Source organism: Schistocerca serialis, chromosome 1 (genome assembly GCF_023864345.2).
Source record: "Schistocerca serialis cubense isolate TAMUIC-IGC-003099 chromosome 1, iqSchSeri2.2, whole genome shotgun sequence".
NCBI classification, from domain to species: domain Eukaryota; kingdom Metazoa; phylum Arthropoda; class Insecta; order Orthoptera; family Acrididae; genus Schistocerca; species Schistocerca serialis.
The window spans coordinates 719790321-719805416 of NC_064638.1; the positions used below are offsets into that span (position 1 = coordinate 719790321).

General features: G+C 39.6%; 1 protein-coding gene across 5 annotated transcripts in view; it reads left to right on the plus strand.

Annotated features, from left to right (window-relative positions):
* Positions 1-13027, plus strand: part of LOC126481313 (ADP-ribose glycohydrolase MACROD2-like) — a 100533-nt gene extending 87506 nt beyond the window's left edge. For all 5 annotated transcript variants that reach the window (XM_050105002.1, XM_050104977.1, XM_050104985.1 and 2 more), the window contains 2 exons: positions 12469-12542; positions 12656-13027. In XM_050105002.1, the coding sequence (XP_049960959.1) occupies positions 12469-12542; positions 12656-12742 (161 nt within the window). In that variant the 3' untranslated portion in view covers positions 12743-13027. The remainder of the gene's footprint in view (positions 1-12468; positions 12543-12655) is intronic.
* The last annotated feature ends 2069 nt before the right edge of the window (positions 13028-15096 follow it).

The following is a 15096-nucleotide window of genomic DNA, read 5'->3' on the forward strand; positions in this document are numbered from 1 at the left end:
TAATGCAAAAATGTTGACAATAATAATTGACCTATATATATATATGTATATAGCTCAGTTACAAAAAAGATAGCAAAAAGAAAATAAATGTTGAAACACTGCAACACATGCCAGTTTTAACACAAATTGACAAAATTTACAGCATCAAACACAAAAAAGACAGCGAAAAAACAATAACTAAAACCACAAAAAATAGATTGAGTGCAGAAGTGAAACTTACCAAACATTTAATTCCAAACAAATGTAGAGTCAAGCTGACAAGAACAACACAAAAAGTAAAATGTAGATATGGAAATAAAAATACTACAAATAATAACCCAGTTTACAACTATCAAAATGATGATAAACTTGGGGGGAGGGGCGGGGGAGGGGATGAAATGCTAGGCATGAAACACCTCCCACTCCAACCAAAACCGCCTCATCTTTTTTATAAGAACAACAAACAACATCCTGCACTAACTGAAGCAACCTCCCACACTAACTGTCACAACCAGTGAAACTCCACCCTCCCAACCCAACCCAAGCCAGCCAAAAACATACAATTATGTAGTGAACTAACTGAAGAGACCACCTTCAGTGTTTAATTCTTTTCCCCAGGATCTTCCATTTGGTGCCAGTATGATCACTTAATGACTGTATGCATGATTTTTATCCAGTTGTGACTTTACATAAAACAGTTTTTTTTTAAATTTTTCATAAGTCACCAAAATTTTATTTTTGCTTAGTGCTGGCATTGTTTAATCTTGGGCTGATCCTCTCTTTCCCATTCCTCATAGCTGGGTTTGGCTTGTACTTGACCACAACATATTGTACAATACTTTTTAATTGTGTACAATGATACTGCACATCTCTGTCTCCAAAGATGAATGGTTGATGTTAGCTTTGCAGATAATCTGCAATCTGTGCCTTGTTAGTGTCATTTGCTTGGTAGATAATGGTGTATGTGTGTGTGTGGGGGGGGGGGGGGGATGGAGAGAATAAAAACATTATAATTGCAATTTGCAGTCTAGTTTGACCCTGGAAAGAAGTTCTTTGCTCACCACAGTGTGTGTACGTGTAATTGTATCAGTGTTATTTTTCACTTACGGATTACTCTGAATATTGTTTTCTTAGTACTGTCTACCATGCTTGCTGTGAAAACTGGCCAAAACGTGACCATTTTTGTCATGTTATATTTTCTTATGTTGTGGCAAAACTGTGTAATTTGTCATTTGTATGTTTTGGTAAACTATTGTAGCAAATATGTGGTCTCTCAGAATACGGCATGGCATGTTTCCCCTTTCTTTTGATTTTTTCCTCTGATATTGTATAAGCTATAAGAAATTGATTTTTGTTTTTCACGTGATGATGCTACAGTTTACTTGTGATTTGAAAGATCAAATGTACTGTGCCATTTATGAGGTACAGATGCATTTCTGTAGAACATACGTTGGGAAATGGACACCAGTGACTCACAAGATATTGTTACTATAAGTACATTCATTTTGTGTACTTTCATTTGGTGAGGAATGAGTGACATGTGATAAAAGCAAGAAATGGGTTATGTATAATTTCCTAACTGGCGTTTTTCACCGTTTGTTTAGCATTCAGCTGGGTGATGGTTTGGGAGGTGTCAAGCATTCATTCCATTTGTTGACTAGATTTTGCCTCACCCCCCCCCCCCCCCCCCCCCCCTTCTTTGTTCCCCTTCCACAACATTTGATGGAATGTTTAACATCTGACAGTGGCTGAAGTGTATGAAAAGTGGCACCATGATTTAACAGTGTAAATCACAAGAACCTATCATTGTGGAATCAGTAGGTAATTTATTTTGAAACAATGTTGCAGACTACAGTTGCAGGTGTCTCAGACAGCAGGTCATGATACTGTCAGTGAAGAAGCAATATTGCATGAGTAGCAAAACACGACTTTTGCAAGAGAGACAAGAAACTGTGTAGAATACCTGATACATTTCATTGGGGCACAATATTTGCGTTGCAGTGCTACAGTGAAATTTTTTATCATATCAAAAAGTGAAACAGTGAAAATACTTTTTGGAAAGCTTAATTACAACAGATACATGGAACATTCTTGGCATTTGTGGTAGGGTATGTTACTTCTGTGGTATTTGTCAGTCTCTTGTATAACTTTACACTGTTACATTCATTTTGGTGCTGATAAAGCAAGTAACAATACCCACTTGGAAACCTTAACCAATTTTTATTAAAATCCTTCATGGAAGCGCACATATAGTTGTGAAACTGTCACCTCTTTAGGTATCAAGGTGTATGGGCTAGGAACTTCAACTTCACATCCTTCAAGCTTGCGCTAGATGGAACTGTGAACTAAGTCACACTCATTTTGAGTATGTCTTTTCTCCAAAACTTTTGCGGAATCAAAACTCCAATATCAAATAAAGAGCATTTGACAATAATGTCACGTAGAAGAAGGTGTAATTAGATGAATGACAAATACTAACTTCACTTAACGAAGGTTTATTCAGCACTTGCACATACAAGAGCGTGGAGCGAACTGCCTCCGGACAGAACACATACAGTATATATACAGCTACAGAACAATCCAATGCAATAATTCTTGACATTTGTGGATACTTCTAAAATGTACTCAAACCGAATATAGAAATTAAAATTGTACAGTCCAAGTGAGTTTTGGACTCAAGGCCCTCCATGCAACAGTTTAGTATCATAACCACTACACCACAGTGCTACTCAGATTCTTCTGAGACATTGGTCCCTCCTTAAGAGAACAGCATCTCGGTGTTGCGTCCTCCTAGTCCAGGAACGAGTAATCGGCCCTGTGTACTCTGACTCCCGATGACTGATGCTCGCATGGACTGTGACCTTCTTAGAACTTCTTTTGCTGCTACACTCTTCATCACCTTTCCACTTGTTGCCTGCCGCTGGAGCTTTGAATTTACGCTGGGTTTCAGGATCCTTGTAGGGCTTCATTCGAAGTATGTGGATGGTATCTCTGATCTTTCATCATCTTATGTCAGGGTCGAAATATTCAACTTCATGAGTAACATCAGACAACTGCCTTACAACCTTATAAGGTCCTAAGTAACGTCTGAGGAGCTTCTCAGAGACACTAATCTTCTGAACAGAAGTGAAGCTCCAGATGAGGTTACCAGGCTGGTAGACAGACAACAGGGCGTTGGCTCGCGTCATACCTTCGGTGATCGTTTTCTTGAGCCTGCAGTGTGCGGACTCAAGCTAACTGCCAAGCTTCCTCAGTTCTGGTTAACACCTGGCCAATATAGTCATCGTCCATGTCATCAGGATGCAACAGAAACACAGTATCCATCGTCGTAGTTGCCTCATGCCCGTGCACCAGGAGAAATGGCGTAAATCCTGTGGTGTCTTGTTTGGCGGTGTTGTAGGCAAATGTCACAAAAGGTAGCACCTCATCCTAGTTGCTCCGCTCAACATTGACAAACATTGATAGGACGTTGGCCAAGGTCTTATTAAGGCGTTCAGTAAGCCCGTTAGTTTGTGGATGTTAGGCAGTAGTCATGTGATGAGTAATGTAATTAATGACCTAGGAGCACCGTGTTTTAATATAATGTCTTCCACGATGAATTTGGCTATTTCGGGAGCTTCGGCTGTTTTCACGGCTTTTGTAATCGCATAGCGTGTCAGATAATCAGTGCAAACAATAATCCATCTATTGCCACTAGCAGACGTTGGAAATCATCCGAGGAGGACAATCCCAACACGCTGGAAAGGGATTTCGGCTATTGGAATTGGTATGAGTCGGCCAGGTGGTTTCTGAAGAACTGCCTTTCTCCTCTGGCACCCTCAACAGTGCGACACATAGTGACGGACACTCCTAAATAAACCTAGCTAGAAAAATCTCTTGCGGATTCTATCATAAGTCTTAATAAATCCAAAGTGTCCAGCCTCAGGTGTGTCATGGAATTTTTGTAGAACATCTAAGCGCATGTGTTTAGGAATCGCCGGTAGCCATCTCTTTCCAAATGGATCAAAGTTTTTCTTGCAAAGTGATCCATTAACTACCTTAAATTGTCCTTTCACATCCTCTGACCGATTTAAGGCAAGTGTAATTTGAGATATCTTGGCATCTTTCTTCTGCTCAGCAGAGAGATCATGGAGTGCAGCAAGATAGTCACTATCTTCATCAAAGTCTTGATGATCTTGCACAGGGTTTCTTGAGAGATAGTCGACATCTTGGTGTTTTCTTCCACTTTTGTACACTATGGTAATGTCATACTCTTGAAGACATTTCCACCTGGCGAGACCTCCTGTTGGATCCTTAAGACCTGTCAACCAACAAAGTGAATGATGGTCTGTAACAACGGTGAATGGCCTTCCATACAGATACTGTCAAAATTTGCACATGGCCCAGATCACAGCAAGACCTTCTCTTTCTGTAGTTGAGTAGCCTCTCTCAGCTTTTGTAAGTGTCCTAGAAGCATAGGCTACAACCTTCTCTCTTCCATCCGAAATTTGCACCAGAACAGCACTGATCCCGTACCCACTGGCATCTGTGTGTAGTTCTGTTGGTGTTCTCTCATCATACAGACCAAGTACAGAGTCAGTCGTCAGAGCTTTTCGCAGCACATCAAAAAACTTGTTGTGCGCCACCCCAGATAAATTTAGCATCAGCTTTGAACAACTCTTGGAGTGGTCTGGCTTTGATACAAAACTCTGATAAAACGACGCTAACAAGAACATAATCCGAGGAAGCTTCTCACATCTCTAATGCTTTTAGGAATAGGAAATTCCATTATAGATCTGGGTCTGGCCGCACACCTTCATTTGACACAAGGTGTCCAGGTATTTTGATTTCTTTTGTTCCAAAGAGACACTTTCTTGGATTAAGTTTCAGTCCACCTTGTTGGAGACACTTAAGAAGACCCTCAGTCTTTTTATATGTTCATCAAATGTCTCTGAGAACACTATAATGTCATCTAAATAACAAAGACACATCGTCCACTTCAGGTGACTTGGAAGATTATCCATTATCCGTTCAAAAGTTGCTGGTGCATTACGCAAACCAAACGGCACTAGCTTAAACTCATACAGGCCCTCAGGGATGATGTATGCAGTTTTCTCATGATCAGCCTCATCTACCTCGATTTGCCAGTATCATTAGTACATGTCCATGGTTGAGAAAAACTTAGCCCCCTTCAGACAATCTAGTGTCTCGTCAATTTGTAGAAGAGGGTAAATGTCCTTTTTAGTTACCTTATTAAGCTTCCTGTAATCAACACAAAAGCGCCAACTGCCATCCTTCTTCCTGACAAGGACCACTGGTGACGACCATGGGCTCTGCGAAGGCTGAACGATGTCACTCTTTCATCATTTTCTCTACCTCGTCGCGAATTGTTCGATGTTCCATCGCGGACACACGGTTTGCTCTCTGGCTTATTGGTTGTTGGTCTACAGTGCTAATCCAGTGCTTCACCGTCGATTTGCCTAATTTTCTCTTAACCTGCGGATTGAAGCATTCAGAGAACTCTTGGAGAATGTCATGCAGCTTCTTCTGTTGTTCCTTAGTGAGATCTGGTGATAGTTGAGCTAGAAGATCTTGTCTCGTAGTGGTAGTGCTAATTTTGCCCACAGAATCAGCATGGGAGGTTTCTATGATGCTCAGCTGTTCTTCAATTAACGGCGCAGTGTTTCCTACGCACATGTGTCTTGTAAGGATCTGCAGTTCTCGGCGACAGTTAACTATCCACAATTTACCGAATCCATTCTTAAACAAGATGACAGAGGCTGGGATGAGCAAGTTATTCTTCAGTGGTATGCTTCGCTTACATTCCACAACAAGATCCATGGGTTGATGCATGGCATGACACGTAACAATTACCTTTCTAGCACTGACTGCAGGAATGATCACTTCATCCAGCACACATAGTCTCCACACACTCGGATGCATATCTTCCTATCCACAGTATCTCATCTCATCTAGCATAATCTTCGAGTGACCACAATCTATAATTACCTGAAAAGCTTTCAAAAAGTCCCATCTGAGAATGACGTCATCACTACACTCTTGTAAGACGATGAATTCTAAGGGCTGTGTATGGCCAGTTGTACCCACATGATTGGTACATCTTCCTGTAGGTTTTACATATTTCCCATTAGCCACCTTCACCAGAGATGTTTTGTTGTTGGTGAATATGGTTTTCTGCAAGTGGCGATGGCACTTCTCCGAAATCACTGAATGTGATGCTCCAGAGGCCACAAGAGCTTGGGCTGGTCAGCTGTCCATGAGGATATCGACATAGTTTTCTATCGTTTTTGTAGTGATCTACGGCAGAGGATTTTTCTCTTTGGCGACCTCACCTCCAAGGAAGGTTGCAACCTTTATCTTTCCAGGTTGCAGCGGCTAGGTGATTGGCAATGGAGACCTTGATCTGTGTGTTGGGGAGTGTCCTCTCCAGCGGCTAGCTTGCGGCAATGGTGACCTACGTCATCTTGCACCCACATCTTCTTGTTCACCTTTGCTGTCCCGGAGTTAGCGTCGGATAAGATCAGTCTGCTTTTTTCTGGCACAGGCGTCATCAAATATCCGCCAACTTTTTCGACAATAGTGCACCACGTGTCCTGGTCATCTGCAGTGGTAACATACTGGTTGGTTATCCTGGGTCCTCCAGATGTCAGTCTTCCTTGGTGCCCAAACAGGTTCTTCATGCGGCATTGTAGGAATATAACTTCACCTGTGCGTCAACTTTTTCATCATTTTGAAGGGAAATGAAGGACAAGAGATTGGGTTCAATGTCTGTTCCACTTCCTCCCTTATGACCTCTTGAAGCGTCTTGGTTCTTTGCTCGCCATGCAATCCAAGTGCCTTCCTGTCACTATCTGATGAAGAACACTTGTGAAATCAGTTGTCTCCGGTAGATTGTGATGTGTTGACTGTGGCTTGAACTCAAGTTTCTGGCCACGTAAACAGCGGCTCTGTCGTGGCCTGATGGGGGCCATTGTATCGTCAATAATGTGCGTTATCACACATTCCAATACTCGGAGCCTCCACCAGAATCCATCACAGACATCGATACGACATTTGGAAGCTGTTCAAACTTCTTGCTTGTAATTATTTTGTGATGCATTGTCTCGATATAGTGGCACCATTTTATGAAGTCGTCTGCTGTCAAAACTTCATTCAGGAGTAGGGTTTGATAGACGTCCTCAGCAACGCCCTTCCTGAAATGTGCAACTTTGTCTTCCTCCTTCATTCTAGGATCCTCTATTTTACACAGCTCCAAGGCGTCTGGAATGTAGGATGCTGTAGTTTCTACTGGACACTGTGCCCTGCACTTTAATTTATCTTCAGCCTTGCACTTCTATAATTGTGTGTCGCCGAAATACTTGCGCCGTTCTGCCTGGAATACTTCCCAGCTTGTGAACTTCTTCTCGTTCTTCTCATACCATTGCTTGGCAGTGCCCTCCAAGTAGAAAAATACGTTAGCCATACACACGGTGTCATTCCATTTGTTAAATTTGGCTATACGCTCATATACCTTTAGCCACGCGTTAGGATCTTGGGCATCATCACCACAGAATGTGGAAAGATATTTCATGTGGTGGCACACAGTTGCTGTCATCATAACTTCTTCTTCTTCTTCTTCTTCTTCTTCTTCTTCTGTCTCTGGTAGATTGCGATCTATTGACTATGGTTCGAACTCGGGTTCCTCGCCATGTAAATGGCGGCTCTGTTGTGGCCTGATGGGAGCCACTGTGTCGTCGATAATGTGCACTTTCACACATTCCAATACCCTGCACCTCCACCAGAATAATGTCACATAGAAGAAGGTGTAATTAGATTAATGACGAACACTAACTTCACTTAACGAAGGCTTATTCAACATTTGCACATATAAGAGCGCAGAGCGAACTGCCTCAGGCCAGAACACATACAGTATGTATACAGCTACAGAACATTCCAGTACAATGAGTCTTGACATTTGTGGATACTTCTAGAATGTACTCGAACCGAATATAGAAATTAAAATTGTACAGTCCAGGTGAGTTTTGAACACACAACCTTCCATGCAACAGTTTAGCATCATAACCACTACACCACAGTGCTACTCAGCTTCTTCTGCGACAATATTGTGTTCCTGTTCTAATATCTGCAGCCATCAGAATACAAAATGATTGGACAGAATTTTCCTAAATTGTTCTTGACTGGGTGTCCTATACACATGCAAAACTTGATGCAACCAATTCTCATGTTGTGTTTGATCAAATGGTAACACACTGCATCATGAATTTCTAAATTATGCATTGTAAAATTATGAACAACTAATTTTAAATAATGAAATATGCAGGATGGAATGGAAAATATAATGAAAAGAATATTTGCTACTCACTATGTAGCAGAGATGCTAAGTCACAGGTAGGCATAACAAAAAAATCACAGACGTGCTCGACAAAAAGACTGTCAGAAAGTGAGCTTTTGGCTAACTAGGCCTTCATCACAAATGACCACACACACACACACACACACACACACACACACACACACACAAAACTCACACACACATGACCACAGAGTCTGGCTACTGAAGCCCAGAGACTGCTGTCGTCTGTGTCATGTAAATTTGGGAACTACTGTCACAACCTGTAAGTCCAAGGTTTTCCATGAGTAGATGTCTGGGTGGTGTTCTTATCTAGATCATTGTGTGTCCTTGTCTGCTCTTTTTGTTCTGTGTGCTTCTTCCCCATGTCTTCACCCACATTTCGAAACCTGTAACTGTAACACAGGTCGCACTGTTATTTCTTTGGGGAAGCTAAGGTAGCACTCTTATAACATAAAGGTGATCCCACTTAATGGTGGAACCTCCTGTGTATTACAATTTTCCTTGTGTTATCCGTACAGCTTTTGCATTGTGAAATAGGCTCAAGGTACAGCTTAAAGGGAGATTTCATGCTGTAATGTAATGTCAGTTTTGGAAGGTAGTTCAGGAATTCTTTTGTTAAGATTGTCTCATCTTTTTCTTTAATTTGTTTTATTTGAGAACATGACAGTTTTGAATCAAGGCTCATTCCACATGTGGAGTTACCTTACCCAGTTTGTCATTCCATTATTTAATCTTAAGAGTATTGAGAAATGTCTTTTTTGCAGGCTTTGTTTTCCCATCTCATTTTTCAAATGATAAATCAGCATCCCATTCTGGATTTGCCAGTGTATTTTCGTGGTTATTTGTTCGGATTTATATCCACAAGACTGATTACGTAAATGTTCCTCTGATTCCATGGCACCATTTCCCAGAATGTATTAAATACTGCCTGCCTATCACCAACAGAAGGTTTGTGACACTTCCTTTCAACTGATTTTGACACATCTTTGAAGTCCACATCAACCTAATCATCTTGACCTAATCATCATACCCCTCTTGGAGTATTTGAATAATTTTGCCATTATTATCTTTTTTATATGCATTATACACATGTCCTCACATTTTCAGAATTTTGTTAGTGTTTTTCTTCGAGTCTTAGCAGCAAGCTTTAGATTTCCTTTTCCTGTCTCTGCTGAAGTCACCATAAAATTCTTGGTCTCCAATTTAGGAGTCCTTGCTTCCCTTGTCTTCTGATAAGTTCCCTGATTTTTCTAATTAACAGTGAGCACCATTGTTTACCGATGAATGGAACGAGTACAGTCATCTTGAGTAGCAACTGTGACGGTATCATTATCAGCATTTTTTGATTTGGCCACCACTGTTTCTAGATTAAACATGCACAGTAGCAGATGACTGTTTCCCTGCAATGGTTTCTGATTAGTGGCTGATTTGCACACCTACAAACAAACACTTGTTTGATAGGGCAGCACTATAGCAAAGATGTATTAAAAGTATGTTACAAAATAGTACTTAAATTTAGTAAAGTTTGATGAATGGAACTTGTTGTCCTAAACCTAACACAGCGATGTCTAAATAACGTTGCTGCTCTTGGCAGTCTATATATTCTCACTCTAACTGATTGTAAATGATCAAACACTCAATAACACCATCAATATTGACTAGTAGGTCAGACAGTAGTCTTCAGAGTACTAAACTGGGCTGACTTTAGGCACTGCTAATTGCTGGTTGTAACTTGCATCCACCAATACAAGATGGGAGCAAAGTAGTGTGCAGTTAACAGCATTCTATATTGGCTGATGTCCATCTATCAGCAGATGTGCAACTGGCTGAACGAAGTGGTGCAGAAACAGGACGAGGTCCGCGCATGTGAGTGCCACCTGGAGGCTGTTGCACAGACGTGAGAGATGCCAGGCATGTGGTTGGACCTGTGTGGTGGCGGGGCCCCTTTCAGTATTTGTTGTGCACCTCTTGTTTGATACACAACATTCTCCCATGAAAAAGTGGGGGGGGGGGGGGGGGGTTGGCTTCATTAGCATCCTGCTTCTGGAAACTTGAAATTATTATCACAAAATCACAATTAATGTATTCTCTAATGCTTCTTGTTATTGTAAACTACTTCTTTAACATTGAAAGAGTAGTATACAAGATCTGTTCAAAAAATTCTGGAACTTTGTCCACAAAATTTTTTTACACCACTCCCAACACTGTTTTCACTTCCGGAAGCAGTCTTGTTATACCTCTATCTGGATAGCGTGAAGCACCAACATCTGCAGGGGTGGCCAGGTCTGAAGAGTACGGAGGATGAGGCAACACAGTGATTTGTTTTTTTCGTACAATAGTCACGCACCTAAAGGGTTGAATGTGCAGGTGAATTATTGTGATGCGAGAGCCATGAATTGTCTCGTAACATTTCCGGCTGTTTCTTTCTCACATTTTCTCGCAGGTGTCGCAACACTTCCTGATAGTACTACCAATTATCCGTTGGCCCTGTGTCACGAAATCATGTTGAACTAATCCTTCAATGTCGAAGAAAACTCTCAGTATGGCTTTGACATTTGACATGACCTGACAAGCTTTTTTTTGGTCCTGGAGAACCTTTCCCAACCCATTGTGAAGATTAAACCTTGGTCTCACCAACATAACCATAGGCCCACACCTCATCACCAGTTATGATTCTCTTAACAAACATATCGTTCTCACTTGTGCGATGCAAAAACTCTTCACAGATTGTGAGGCGAAGGTCTTTCTGATCTTGACTCGTGAGTCGTGGGATGAACTTGGCGGCAACATGCATTCCAAGATGCTGTGCTAGGATTTCATGACATGATCCAGCTGAAATGTTACATTCTTCTGCTATCTCTCAGACAGTCAGTCTTTGATTGACAAGCGCAATTTCGGTGGCATTGCTGACACAAGCACCAACGGTACGTTTCGAAGGGCATCCTGAACGAGGGTCATCCTTTAACTTCCTGTCCGGCCAGTTTTAAACCATGTGAACCATTCCACCAAGTACAGTTTAAACATTCATCACCGTAGGCTTCCTACATCATTTGGGGTGTCCCTATAAGGTTTTTTTTTAGTTCCACACAAAATTTAATGCAGACATACTGTTCTTCCAACTCTACCATCACGAAATTTGCAAACTGTGCAACACAAAATTCTACTCAATACAGCACTGAACAATAACAGACATACAAGAGTGAAACTCCCGCCTTTTACATATTAAACACAGGCGTGTTCAGGGATGCCAACCGCATTTCACTCCAATATACCATTGGCATGAAATTACCAATGTTCCGGAATGTTTTGAACGGGTCTCTTACAGGTGTATTAGAGTCATAACATGACACTGAATAATGACTTCTCCCATGAGCTAATCCATCTCTGGCATAAAAGGGGGTGAAATACACCAATACTAAAATCTTCAGTCCTCAACTGATCGACTGATCAATTGTAAATGGATGAAAGAAAACCGATTGTAATTTAAACATAAGCAAGACAACATCCCCAAGACCTTCCTCTCTACTCTTCATTAAAAGTATGTGAAAGTTTTTTTCATGTCTGTGCAACTATTATAATAGTGAAGTTAATGGCGCATTGTTAAAGAAGTTTATCAGTAATTGTTGTTATTGACTGCTAAAAACTTAATTGTCATTACCTATGTGCCGTGTAAAATCTACGCTGACTTGTCCCACATCTAGATGATATAGCCACACCGTGGATCCATAGAATACTTATAAAACAATTAAGTGCTGTATTAAACTTATATCCCTTCGTATGCTTTTTATGTTTATTTATTAGCCATTCAGCATGTTTACCATGCAGTTGGCTTTATCAAAATACATTTTACATATTCATAAAAGTATAGTTGTTACTCATTTTTACATTATACATTATGCATGTATACACATACATCTTTTTATTAGTTAGTATTTTTTCACTTTACACACATCATTTCACATAAATGCATAAACTTCGCACTAGTGAGGAGCAAACTAAGTGTACTGATTCCATATCATAGGACAGCAAGCCCATATCATTTTCACTACAACCATATCTGAACATGACATTCTACAGCTTCCTTTAGATTAATGACATCTTTGTTTGTTCTTTTTGACAATGGAAATCTTGTTTAGGATATCCTCCGAATGCTGCAGCTAACGTTGCTCTTAAAACAGTTCGGAGTTTCTTGGAGAAGCAAGGAGATTCAGTAAGTAATGCATTCTGAAATAAGTAGGCCCTAATGCAGTTAGAAATACAGATGTATAATAATTATGTTGCTTTTATTGAATGACCCGAGATATGGATATTTTTCTTTCACAGGTGGACAGAGTGATATTTTGCTTGTTCCTGGAAAATGATGTGAAGATTTATGAATATCTTCTGCAGGCCTACTTCCCAGTAGAATAAACCATTAATAAAAATTGTTTGTATTTGATACAATGTGAGAGACTGGTCCTGATAAATAGAAAGGAATGTGTCATTACTTTGATTTGGATCTTGCACATACTGTTTTATCAGTAAATAAAAATTTATTTAATTTGAATAAATATTGCCACCATTATGATGGACATAATTTGGATTTAAAATATGTGTACATTTATTTATTACATAATTGTCTTTTTTCACTTGATTTACTACTTGTTGCAATTGACTTATGTGAACATACATTGAAATAAAATTCTTTGCAACATATAGTATACATTTTGCAGTGTTAACAATTTATTCATTTATAATTAATAGCATTGTCACAGAGAGTCTGCCTCATTATGATTTCACCAAATGGAAAAACCAGTTTAGAAGTAATTAACCATATTACTTCTTTACATGCTGATTGCTGCAACTTATCTGCTTCTACATAACAGTGCTTTTGGATTTAAAACTGTCATGCCTTGTTTAAAGATGGATAGGAATAACAAAAGTGGAATATCCAGAGAGAGTGTTTATTCATTTACTTGAGTCAGAGCCATACAAAACTCTACATTACATAACTGTGCAATATTGAGAGATACTGCTAAATCAGTATGCAGTTTACTTAGTTTAAATAATTGAACAAATGAGTAGAGAACTAAATGTTGTAGTGATACATCCCATTCCTTGAATGAGAGGTATTATGTCCTTAAATACGTATGTCAGAGAAAAGATGTTCAGGACAAAGTAGTCGGTAAGTGATGAGCACCCCAGTATTGGGAGGTGTTATAAATTGTAGGTGCTGATACCAGAGCTAACGATCTAGTGACTGTACGAAAGTTGGTAGAAGTCAGACGACCCTACCTGCTGAGGAAAGAGGAGTTCCATGGAGCAGGCGGTGCGGAAGAAAAAGCTCAATGAAATCTTAGAACGCAAAATATCAAAGGTAATATGTGTATTGTAATTGATAATGTTCAATATTAGATCTTTTATGTGTGTAGTACAGAGGTGCAGTATAAGAGTTGGTAACTGCCCTCATTTATCATTTATTGAGTAGTAATTTTGAATATAATATAAGAAGGTGAATTACATCTCACTTCTTATTTATGTGGTGGAGTGAATGAGAATGAGAAGTTAATTTTGAGCAGCTTTATCTGCAGCCTGTGCAGAGGCGAAGTCTGAGCCAAATTGGAGGAAGAAGGCACATAGATTCAGGCCACAGACTAGCTGGATCCTGATTAAAATACTTAACGTTGACCAAATATTCAGTAAGCAACATTCATCATATATAAAAGGAATGTCCAGGTGGCAAATTATTTAGGTGTTTGATGCTTGAGATAAAATGTAACGAAAAAGACAAGTCTAGTTTTCTAAGAAAGCACCAAGAAGAAAATGCATTGCCAAGGGCAACGGGAATAAAACAAGATGTTCTGTACAGTACAAATGCCAAACTGAATCAGAAATGAATAATAAAATTGAGTGAATAAGGAAGAAGAACTTTGTTGGGGAGAAACAAACCGGTATTCACCCAAGGACAGTACACAATCTACAGGAAGTCATCAAAAGATTGCAGCGCACACACTGTCGTTGGCACACTGCAGCCTACATGCAGTTAGTCAGCAACACACAATATAAAGTTAACAGTGAGCTGTGTAGGCGGCAAATTTAAAAAGGTTGTATGTGTTGTCAGTGATACAATAAGACAAGTGTAGAATACAATTAATTTTACAATTAAAATCATTGATATAGACGATAAACATACTGAGATGAGAAATAAAATATTTGTTCATGCCTGCCATCACAAGAAAGAGGGTTACCAGTACATGGGAAAATTTGATGAATTTACTAAGCAGATGCAAAATCAGTTTAAAGACATTGATAATAAAATATAGTCATCCAAGAAGGAGGTACTTACCAGTAACAATGACAGATTTTCTCAATTTGATGTGAGATTTGAGCATTTGGAGGAGCATTTAACGAATACGCTAGATCATAAATTAAACTTTTTTAAGAACGAAATTCATACTACAGTGCCACCTTGTACGTAACGAAATTCAAGAACATATTAGGGAAATTCATATTGGAGTAAATAGATTGCGAAAATTTGCAGTAAATGAGTGTAAACTTGCAAAGGATCGTATCTCAGATGCCCAAAATTGTATTGAACTTTTAGAGCAAAGAAGCGAAAATGGAGATTCTGTTTCTGTTTGTACGACTTTCTGGGGATGAAGTAACTCATCCAAATAATAAATTTAAACAATTGTGGGATGAGCTAGCTAAAACGAGGCACAAAATCCCGGAAATTCGGTGTACAGGAAATCTTTGGATACAAATACTTTACTAGAACAGCTACA